Here is an 11,799-nt window from a genome sequence, read left to right as displayed (position 1 = left end):
GTGTGTGTGTGTGTGTGTGTGTGTGTGTGTGTGTGTGTGTGTGTGTGTGTGTGTGGTGGGGGCTACTTGCATGCATGCATTCATGAATGTGAGCAGCTGCGGTGGAGGCCGATTGTTCGTGCGAACATTGATCGACAACGAGTAACCGAGAGCTGGAAAATGCTCCGAATCGAAAAAAGCGGACACTCGCTTTTGTCTGCATTTCACCTTAACACAAAGAGACAGCAATCAAACATGATGGATCGATAACAAGGGGGGAAAAAATACAACAACTCTCAAATCCTCAGTTTCTAAAGTTGTCAAACAGATACTAATGCTTCCAGGGGCAAGGTTGAGATTTGGGCCTACCATAGGACATAGCCGTTGCATTACGCACATAAATGTCTGCAGTTACATAGTTACATGCCGCTAATGATGCCCTTGTCGGCATCGAGCGCCACAGCAAGCCATCTGCTGACTTTTGTTTTCCTTCTTCCTCGTAATGCCCTCATTTTCTAAAAAAAAAAAAATGGAAAAAAAAAGCATGTTTGGGGGGTGGGGTGGTGGGGGTTAACACTGAGTAAATGCGGTGCTGATGCTTTCTGTGCGAGCTCCTGCCACAACACGAGAAGGGATGCTAATGACCGCAGAGGCTGAAGCAGTTTGCCAATATTTAGCCTAACCTTAGATGATTGCATTTACTTTACACTTAGGTATTTAGCTGATGCCCTCATTCAGAGCGACCTGCCATAAGTGAGCAAGCAGGGACTCGGCGGTGTCCTCAAGGACGCTTTAACTGGAAGCACAGAGATGCTTTTTTTTTTTCCTCCCTCTCTCTCGCTCTCTCTCTCTGGGACTGAATCACAGGACCTAGACCAATTATAGTCTCTCAGACCACAAGGCCACCCCGCTGCCTACCAGATTATATCAGCTCATAGCCTCGGAGTACAAACTGTGTAAGAACTCCAATTTGTATAACTGTGCTGCAAAAGAAATGTGAGATGTAGAGGCTGATTTTTTAAACAATATCAAGCCAGCGTTCACAAGCGCTCCCTTTTCTTCCAATCACACATGTGCTGTTGCCTTGCCTTTCTCACACACGCACACACCAGTTCAGCCGATCTCACTAAAGATAGCAGCAACAGCGGAGAGTGTTGTTTCTCTTAGATGGAGACTGATTCATGAATTGACCTTGACTCTGTTCTCCAGCAAATCTCCTCTGAAGCGTCAGTATGCTTTTCACCAAGCTGAGGAATTAGCGAAAACATGCACATTGAGCTAAGAAGTGAAACTGGTGGGCATATTTGGACCAGTACGAGAGCTCCTTGGGTATCAAACGCTCCATCTTTGGTTTAATGCATTTCCCTATTTGCGCCGTATTTATTCTAAAAGTGGTTTTACTCGACAGGCTCCTTAACCGGATCGCTATCGACTCACCCCCCTTCCTGTAACAGAAACCAAAATGAAACGATCCTTTTAATTTAAAGACTTATTTGGTAATTTAATGGGCACTCGTTGTCGGAAAATTGAGATTTTTAATATCCACGAGGTAGCCTTATCAGCTCACATGCTCACATCAAAGTGTTTCAAATCCCCTTCAATCTGTGTCGGGGCCAAAATTTGAAAAAGTTCACTGTGGACACTCCGGTATAACGGCCTGTTTGATGTGCCCATCTGTCTGATTTGACTAACTTTCTGTTGCATGTCTCGAGTCAGTGCAAACACCATAACTAGACATCGGCCCTTGAGGTAGAACCAGGTCTTTGTCCAGGCTCCACCTTGTGGATGTAATGGTGCTTGTGTTGACCGCACTGATTTAAAATAAGGTAAGGGCATCATCCGCCTAACAGCTCCATTGTAAAAAAGAGAGGATGTGAATCTTTAAGCCATTTGAATATCCTTATCCTAAGCTGCAGTGGGGAAGCCTCTGCACTTAGGCTTAGCACTCTCAAGACAGCTACTCCTTGTTAAGCATCGCCTCAGACTCCTAGACTATGAATGGGACCATTACCCTCATCTCTCACTGCACACCCAGATACACACACACACACACACACACACACACATACAGAGACGCACACATACATATATATTTTGGCTTTGGTAGGAAACTAGTTCAGGCTAGCTGTGAGGAGAAGGTTCTGCAAGAGAAGAAGCTTTTACAAAAGGATTTTTTTTTTCACTTTGCCACCGCTCCCGTCCACTCTCTCTAGGCTGGAGTCTTTATGCATTACAACACACGGATCATCGGTTCGATCCCTTAATTGAAGCAAAATGAACTCCTTGGTGAGGGCCTCGAGGCCAAACACAAATCACAAATCAGTGCAGGAGCTGCCTGTACAGCTTCTAAACAATTCAGAGTATTAGCCCCCTCCCCGTTACACCTCTTTTACTTTATCTCAAAGAATGCAAGGCGAGCTAGAGAGCGAGATCTTGCTGAACACCTATCCTCCCCTGCAGCTGAGATCTAGCCTGCAAACGGAATTCAGCGGGATTTGTAAAACGGTGCAACAAAGCAACAAACTAGAAGGATAAAGACGGCCCTGAAAGGTGGTTGATCTAAAAGAATTCGTCTGCTACATATTCCCTCTTGTAGCCCCTTTGATCAAATAAGCCTTCTGTTTCTGAAACAGAGACTTCGGTTTTATAATAAATCCCAGACCTCGTTGTTCATACAATGTACACTGAATGAGCTTTAGGCTTCAGCAAAAAATAGTTGCATCACAAGCGCCACACCACATCCATACCCTTGGCACAGAGAAATGTCGAACTGACAACAGAAGCATTTTAGCACAAAAAAAGAAGGAAAGAAAGAAAAAGGGACGCTCGTGTGTTTCTGCACTTTGCTTGTGATGCTTTCTACAGCGTCCCGCTTGGATTTCTCTAGCCAGTTATGTGCATGTGTTGTTCCTGTGTCTTAACGGTTTCTACATCTCCTTTCAGTGTTTGCCCCTACCATTTTCCATGTGCTCTGCCTCACCGACACTGCCATCCGGCGTTGTCCTCTCGTAGCTGTCCTCAGGAAGGGGAAGGGCGCCCAGCCGGGGGCCCGACGAACTCTTGCTGCTCGGTGTCTCCGACTCATCCAGGCCGCTGTCGTAGCAGCTCTGCAGCGATCCCTGCTGGTGAGGATCCTGGGGCTGGCTCACCACCGAGAAGGTCACTCGGCGAAACGGCTACAAGAGAAACCAAACGGCCGAGGGTCACTATTAAAGGGACTTCTTTACTTTTTTTTTTTTTCAACTTTTATTATTGGATGTCAGCTTGGGAGCGGGATCCTTTGGAAATAGAAGGGATTCAAGTCAGGATGGCAGGGACATAGGTTAGGAAAACAAGGGAGGCTAAGATACGTAGACTGCAGTGAAGGCCATGGCTAAGGGTATTAGCAGCTACCTTAGCAACCAAACTAGCTCTAATGCCACCCTCAAAAATAAAACTATGATCTCTTCTATCAGAGTAGCCAAGAAAGAACTACTTTGCCTTTCTCTAACCCTGAAAACTTTCAAAAGGACACAGAAGAAGCTGCACAAAGGAGTCTTTCACAAGCACGCTTAGAACTCAAGGGACCAAGGAGACATGGTAGCTAGCTAGATTTGTGTGTTAAATACAGCTAAAATGGAAAGAGGGAGTGGGAGTGGGGGAATGGTGGTGCATCAGCCTCATTCACTTGTTTACTTTCCCACTAAAACGAGGACAAGGTGAACAAGCTTTCAGCTCTCCGGGAGGTCTGATTCGCTGCCAGAGAGCGAAGGCGCAAAAGGCAAAAGACGGGCGCACACAAATAGGCACACCCACTTGACAGCATGCGACTAAGTGCGCACGTACAAAAGGCTTTTCTTGATGAGCTGTGGGTTCACGCTGTCAATATGCGTAGCCCGCTCTAACACATTATTGAACAGTGTCTTGTGTTAAGCAGTAACAGAGCATGTCATTAAAGCCGAGGCCTCTTTCTCACTGTATCAGCCTGATTTTCTTTTTCCACTCTCCGTGTCTCCTAATCCCCCGCCTTAGCGTTGTACAAAGGTAAATGGCAGAGAGGAGAAATGAAAGAAAGAATGAGCGCAGGGCGAAGAACCAAACACCAGGCTTGGTCATTACCAGAATAAATGGCATTACAAATGGCTAATGCCGTTAATTAATTACATGCAAACACTGTCGGAGCTCGCCTCTGGTGCAGCACATCTTCTCTCTTGCACCTCACCGGACCTCATCACCTTCTCGTGTTCTCCATCTCTTCCGATTTTACCCCACGTCCCACGCACACACCTCTACACACAGACACATACTCCTCCTTCTGCTCTCCTTGTTTCCTCATAAGAATATTACACAGGGACAGACGCCCATTACTCAAAGATTTTCTCTTCTTAAAGCATTCTCCCTCCATTGGTTCCCCATTCGTGTCACCTGATGAAGTACAATCTATTATCAGCCACGGTTGCCTGCACTTTGAAATTTGCACATCATGCGTAACTCATCTAACACTGTCACTCAGTCTCAGACGCAGATGTGAAAGCATCGCGTCAAACTCCTTCTGTCAACAGATATTTACACGTGGCAGAGATCCATTAACTCAAAAACAAAGTGTTGAAAGGCCAGCTTAAAGGGACAGCTCACTGTAAAGTCAAACATTTTGATCCCAATTGCCTAGTTTTGAAGAAATCAGCTCTAAAAATGTCTCCCTTCTGTTGAGTAGACGCCAATAGCCTTGCGGTCCACAAAAGACAAAAATAAATAAATAGATAAAAATGCTTTAAAAAAAAAAAACTCAGCACAAATGTCTATTGTCAGGACCAAATTACCCAAAAAAGAAAAGAAAACACATTTGATTTTGCCGAAAATACCAACTGTACCCCACCCCCCAAAAAAGCATCTAGCTTGGTGATATGAGGACGAGCTTGGCTGTGATGTTGGCCAGCTACTTGGTTCTTTTGACTGGTGCATCTAGACGTTAAGTGACATTGCTCCTGAGTTCGGACATCCGAATTCCGATGTATCTGGAACGTGGCATGAAACATGGACATAGCAAAGGCCATCAGAGGACGATAGCAGTGGTTACATAAACAATAAGATAAGATAAACCTTTATTAGTCTCACACATGGGAAAAGATTACTGGTCTATTGGAAAATGGCTTTCTAAAATGACCTTTGTACACTCTTTCCTGCTCATGGGCTCAGTCACTCATTTTTAGGTGATATTAGAATAAAAATTAAGTATATTTTGTAAGTTATTCAATAGAACTCGTTAGCGACTCAGCCTGTGGATTTACAGTCAGACCCACCATCTCTCGACACATCTATTGTTTGACAACGCTCATCTTGAGGAATCTGAGGGAGACTTCAAAAGAACAACTAGCAATGTCACGGTAACTACTGTACGTCCATTTTTTTATACTGTCTTTCACTTAGAAACAATTTGCTTTGAAACAAACTCGTAGTCCATTTCGGACATTCCAGGCTTCTGTTGTCTAGGTACCGTACTCTTGGATGTACTACCAGTTCATGTCTCAGTCAGTGGTATCCTATCTTCTCATGGTAGTCGCTTCAGTCTCGTGCATATAAGTTGAGAAAAGTCTATCTCGGGTCCCATCCGCCAACAGTCACCAAAGGTTATTTGGCTCAAAGTCAGTTAAGTTGCCAAAAGTTTCTGGTCACCACATCACTTAAGATCAAATATAATTACTTACAGTTCATTTATCAGATTTTCTTTCCTTTTTTTTTTAAGTAACCAGGCCATGATTCTATGACAAGAAACACTTAAGCTTAGTTTTTGTAAAATCTACTGTTTTGGGCTCCAACACAGTGAGTGCAATTCACTTCTATTATATTCAAGAGATGTCCAGCATACAGATACAGATAATTTCTTGCAAATTGAGACCGAAACAGCTCAGCACTACAGGTCACGGTCAAAAGCTGTAAACCTGATTTTGAGGTGAACAGTCATGTTTTTTTTTTTAAGTGGACCTCTCCATCATTTAAACTCTTACACTTAGTTTAAGAAACTTGTGCCAGGCACACAGTGTGGCGTATTCTCTTTCTGATAATGAAAATTTCCCACAAGCCACTGGGAAAAAAGAGCTTTTTTTTTTGCTGAACGGGTGTGTGTATGTGGGCAAATTTACATATATTTATATATTTCTGTCTGGTTGTCTTTCTATGGCTGGCTGGCTAACACAGCAATCTTGGCAATAAATCATGTTTCCATGTAATTACAATCAACACTCAACAAATGAATTGGTATAAATATTCATGCAAATTTCACTTGGATAGTCAAACATTTGTTGCATAATTAAAACCGGAGCCCAGAAGGAGAACTGCTCTCTATAAGTGTAATAACACTTGAAGAGATGTTAAGATATTAAACCCTGTTTTCTTTTTGGTTTGTTTGTTTGGTTTTATTCTATTTCTTCAAAACACTTGTTTAGTGAGAGGTGTGTGTTAACAAGTCCATTTGAGCTAAAAAAAAAAAAAAAGCACTTTGTCTGGATCAGATTTAGAGCAGTGCCATAGTCCTTGGGAAACACGGTTTTCTAATGATACAAATTAAATGACTGCTGCCTAATGAATAGCAGGCGAGATCGCGGCAAAGAAAAGAAACACTCCAGCCGGTGCACGCCGAGGAAAAATTGAGTTTGTGGGGTGGGGGGGAAAGAAACTGACTGGAAGGGAGAAAAGAAGAAAAAAAAAGAAAGGAAAATGAACAAATGCATGTTATTCACCTGAATTTTCCCCCTTATTTTCACTGGAGGGAACGCAAGATAGAAAAGAAAAAAAAACCTAATTTGTTTGCAGACCAGAAATGGAGTTCATGCAGAGATCGCCGGAGGCTTTGGATTAGAATCTGCAGCAACCGCCGCCGTCTGCACAGCAACCTTCGCTCCCTTCATTCTGTGTCTTTTAAATAAATGAATTGTTTTTTTCTTAAAGTGATTCTTTCTCTGTGGTTCCCTTTTTTTTTCTCAACTTCTTTTTGTGTGCCTACATCTAGGTGCGTGCTTCGCTAGTTGCCAGCACAGGAAAATAAATAAATAAATAATTGTCCAGCATGCTGTGTGAAATAACATATGGCTTTCTGGTTGTCACGACCAATTTTTCTCTCTCTCTCTCATTCACAGGGAAGACCGTTTTGGGACTCGACACATGTCCAAACCGCAGGGAAAATTTAACAATTATCTCCTTTGCATACGGACACACACGCGCGCACACACATGCATGCATGCATACACACAGGACTTGGGTTGACAAATGGGATTTTGCTCGAAGATAATGTAATGCATGAGCACGGGCAAGTGAGATTTCACACGGAGAAATAAAAAGTGAGTGAAGCTGCCCTCCTCACTGTCTATCCATGCTGTCATATGGCACAGAGTTGACCTCCTCTCACTAGATATTGGCCATTTTCAGACCTGGAGTGTTTGTTAAGCCTGACTTACTACATGCCCTTTGATGCTGGTCCCTCTACCTCCTACCCTGACCTCCTGCCCTTCTGCTCCACTCAGCTGCCAGTCATTTCAGCAGTGACTGAGCCAGAGACACTGCCACACATGTACACGCACATACACACACGTAATGAAAATGGCATTTTAAAGGACAGCCATAGGATTAAAATAAAAAAAAACTTAAGCTGTGATTAAGCCACTTCACTTTATTGACTGTCCAATATATGATGGATATTTTAGGGACATTTGAAGACGATTCAATTCAGTTTTTTTATTTAGCACCACATCATAACAACGGTTGCCTCAAGGTGCTTCATATTCAAGGGTAAAGACTCTTCAATAATAAAGAGAAAACCCCAACAATTAAACGACCCCCCTGTGAGCAAGCACTTAGCGACAGTGGGAAGGAAAAAATCCCTTTTAACAGGAAGAAACTTCCAGCTCAGATAGGGGCAGCCATCTGCTGTGACCCGCTGGGGATGAGGGGAGGATTGTACAAAAAGCCATCGTTTTATATGTGAGAAAGTACGCTGTAAAAACCTCATGCTGCTACCTGTCAGAGAGTAGCCAACCTTTTAATATATGGGTTTCATTACAAGTTAACGCTCCTTTGCTCTATTTTTGCCAGATGCCAGGAAGTCTTATAGGGTCCTGACAGCAGAGGGCCTTTAAGGGGTGTGCCTGCAATCTAAATCCAGCTGTGACAGCAACGGATGATTGAGCAAATCCGTCATCCCTCAAAAAAAATGAACAGTGCAAACAAGCCACAGGTTTACTGGGACCTCTGGCTGAAGCTCGGCCCGGGCTATTTCCTGGATGCTAAAGGGAAAACAGATGGGCAGCCTGCGCTCAAACAAACCTAGAGCCAATAAAAACAGACCCGTGCCACTAGTGTCAATAATGTGTGACCTCTTGGATTTGATTTTCATTTCCTCTTCCCCCCCCAAAACAAAATGCTGAGCCGCTGTCAGCCGCACTTTGTGTGAGTCTTACTTCTTCTTTTATCTCTCAGAAAACCTTGAACGATAACCCACTGCTTAAAGTGGAGAGCTCTGCCTTTTCATGAAACCTCAGACCAACAACCCTGGTTGAAAATAGCTGATAAGATCAGTCTAGGTTATACAAGGACTTTAACGTCAATACGGTCAAAGGGCTCTTTATTATAAGAAGTCCACTTACCTTCTTTGTTTAACTTGGCAAAACTGACTCATTAATGCCAATGTGACACTGCATGCACTAAATGTGTGTGTTCTGTGTTAAAATTCTTCATATAGGAAGACTTGGCTTTATAATGGAGCCCCTGAATGAAGAAAAGGATGGAAGAACGATGGAGGTGAGTCTAGCTGAAATGCACAGTGTGTGTGTGTGTGTGTGTGTGTGTGTGTGTGTGTGTGTGTAATTTCAGCTGTAAATACCCTTGGCAGATGGCAGTGACCCGCTACCGTGAACCACAGGAAGCAATTGTGGCTGGGTTGGACGTGGGGCGAGGGGAGCAAACATAAACTGCAGGACCAGTGTCTTTTTGCAGTCAACCAAGAGAAAGGATCCAGAGGAGGAAGTTTGAGTAAGGGAGATGGAAGGAAAGATACAGACCCTGCTTAAAAAAAGAAAGGAGAAAAAGAGGCCAGGATAGAGTAAAGAGAAAGGAATGACACACGAGAACATTCGCGATTGCCAAAAGTGCCAATCGGTAATTAAGAACCCATGTTTCATATTTAATGGCAGCCAGACAGTGACCTGTGATACGCCACCTGAGACACAAAGAAAGTGCCAAATAGCCAGGGTACACCAAACAACATACTTACAGAGATCCAAAATTGGCTTAACCCAATTGCGCCTGCTCGCTTTGCAAAGATCAAATGCACGCGGTGTGATTCGAGTACCGCAAATTCCAGAGATCATGAGATGCACTGATGTTGAAGCGTCAAACGAGACAAATGTCCTCAAGGTGAACTGACTGGAAATCAATCGAAATCTGATCAAGAGGGGTTCAGGTTCTATTTGGGTGCAGCTCAGTTGTACTCAGGTACCACGTTACAGAGGAGAATGCTGATGCGTCGCAGCCTCAGCAGTTAAAAGCAAGCGGCGTTAGGCTGAAAGTGGAGGGTCTCTCCAGCCCGTTAGGTCCCCCCTGTGATTGGCCGGTGGGGGGCGGAGGTTTAAAATGATTCTGTTAGGGCTGAGTAAGTTGTGGGAATTTTCACAGAGCAGTTGGCTGCAACTTTTTTTTCTTTTAGGGCAACCACCCGCAGAGTCGAAGGTATCAGGTTCTAGCCTGACTGATAGCTTTGGCCCTGTCAAGCTCCAGCGCTCCTCTTCCCGTTCCTCGTCTTCTTCAGAATTCACTAGTCCATGCACATTCCTCCCAGGTCACTCTTTCCCATTAAAAAAGAAAGAAAAAGAGAGACAGGAGGAGGAAGAAGAAAAACTGGGGTACCGTTTCCAAAGAACACCCGAGACTCCAGGAGAAACCAAAGAAAAACAAAGGCGAGATAAAAGAGGCTTCTGCGAGTTGAGGGTTTTATTTTTTGCAACGTTATCTTCAGAGTCAACAAAGATGCAAAGAGTGTTGTTTTTTTTTCCTCCTCTTCTTCTTTTTCTATTCTGCTGAGTTCAGGAAAAGTTTTTTTGCTTTTATTTTAACTTTCTTTTCAAGCTTACAAGGGCATCCAGCTTCCACCTTCTTGCCCTAACTGTGCACACAATCTCTTTTTCATAACTACGTGAGTGAGCTGTGGGGTCCTTTAATAAGCATGGGCGCAAAGCTTGATAATAACATTTTTAAACACCTTTTAAAAAAAGTTTTATTACATGAGGTGCAGATATTACGGGCAACATGGCGCATGGTCTCGTTAAGCATTGATGATGCCATTAGCACTCTCCCGTCGATCTTTGGAATCGTGAGGGTGGTTTTTACTCTTCTGTTTTACCATCCCGGTCGCTTTTATGGTCTGACAGAACGCCGATCAATTGACTGTCCTCCGGTGCTCATCTACCGCCGTTCTCTTGAGTCTCACTGACCCTTTATTGCCCTCAATTTTGGCATAAGGAAGAGTTGTATAAACATATGCGGTCCAGCAAGACAAAAAAAACCATTCAAGGAAATTCAAAAAGACAGCGGGGAACCCGAAACACGAACTCTCCGATGCCTCTTACTGTTGTATGGTTGGGGTTGTGCCATATAAAGTTGTTGCTAGGCACAGGAAACTCTGCGGGGATCAATTCTCAGAGCTTGTGCTTTGGGAACCACTTTGGATCGAGAAAGAAAGGAAAAAAAAATGAGGAAGTGGGCATTGAAGTTGGGAAAAAAAGATGCAAACGTTGGAAAGAGTGTGAAAAGAAGTGTAGGGAATAAAGAAAGGTTAAAGAATTGAAATGAAAAAAAAAAAAGATATAAAAACTGGTGATCCTTCCATCCCGAGATCCATTTCCTTTCTTCGTCCACTTTAGTCTTTTCTTTCCTCAGTGGGGTTGGAATGCCTTTGGAAGAGTGCCACTGCTAGCGCTTTGCTATTAGCATGCACCCCATGCACAAAGCCAGAGAGACGGGCCCGGAGGAAGCAAAAAAAAGACAGGAAAAAGATCACACGTGGTTACTTTCTTAAAGTCTGGGCTAAACTTTTAATTGCTCTTCAAGTGGCGGATTAGGCCACTGGTGTAACAGAGATACTATTCTGGTGGGATGGGTTTGAACATCTTCAGAAGCTTAGTCCAACCCCTGACCTGTTCTGAATGCCAAAGAGAAAGTCCTTTTTTTTTGGTTTATGGGGTGTTGGAGCAAAATGAATTGTTGTTGGTGGGGACAGTAGAGAAGGGGGGGAGGGTTGGGGTAGATTTGACTGGCAGTGGATTAGCTTTGGGCTGACAAATAACATCCTTTGTAGGATTCAGCTGCTTTTTGGATGCTGAACTCCAAGAACACTATGAAGACGAGCCCAGTGTCATGTAGCAGACCGCATGAGGCTAAAAAAAAGGACATTCAAAGGCATAAATGAAAGCTTCGTAATTCACAAAGGGACGCTTGTCAGTGTCGATGTACTTCCATGTATAGGGTGGTAATTTTTTTCCCCCTTTTTTTGCGGGTTTCAACACCAACATCCGCTACCGTCAACTACGAATTATGTTGCATCCTCTCATTAGGAATGGATGGGATCTTCTCCTGTGTCGTCGTGTTAGAGCCGCTGCTGCTGACACAAGTGCTGGCAGACATGGGGAACGAGTGTCAACCAAACCCTGACCCTGGTGTTGCTTACATAGAGTCTGCCTGCAAATCCTGAGATCGCATTTCCTGTATTTTTTACCCCCTCCTTTTCTACTTCAGTGCTCGGTTTATGCGATGACAGCTGAATGGCGTGCCATTCACTGAGTGTGTGCGCGTATCGAG

The 11,799-nt window shown here is 43.8% G+C and overlaps 1 protein-coding gene across 6 annotated transcripts in view; it reads right to left on the bottom strand.

Annotated features, from left to right (window-relative positions):
- pcdh7b (protocadherin 7b) overlaps positions 1–11,799 on the bottom strand; it is a 117,389-nt gene that overhangs the window by 59,916 nt on the left and 45,674 nt on the right. For 2 of the 6 annotated variants that reach the window (XM_005925829.3, XM_014334714.2), the window contains exon 2: positions 2,936–3,155. The exons of 2 other annotated variants lie outside the window; for them this stretch is intronic. In XM_005925829.3, coding sequence (XP_005925891.1) covers positions 2,936–3,155 — 220 coding nt within the window. The remainder of the gene's footprint in view (positions 1–2,935; positions 3,156–11,799) is intronic. 2 more of the 6 variants (XM_005925831.3, XM_005925834.3) reach the window with 1 other exon arrangement.

Source organism: Haplochromis burtoni, unplaced genomic scaffold (assembly GCF_018398535.1).
Source record: "Haplochromis burtoni strain Fernald_Lab_line unplaced genomic scaffold, NCSU_Asbu1 Contig_82, whole genome shotgun sequence".
NCBI lineage: Eukaryota > Metazoa > Chordata > Actinopteri > Cichliformes > Cichlidae > Haplochromis > Haplochromis burtoni.
Note: the sequence above shows the minus strand (reverse complement) of the source record. Positions and strands in the feature narration are given on the sequence as shown.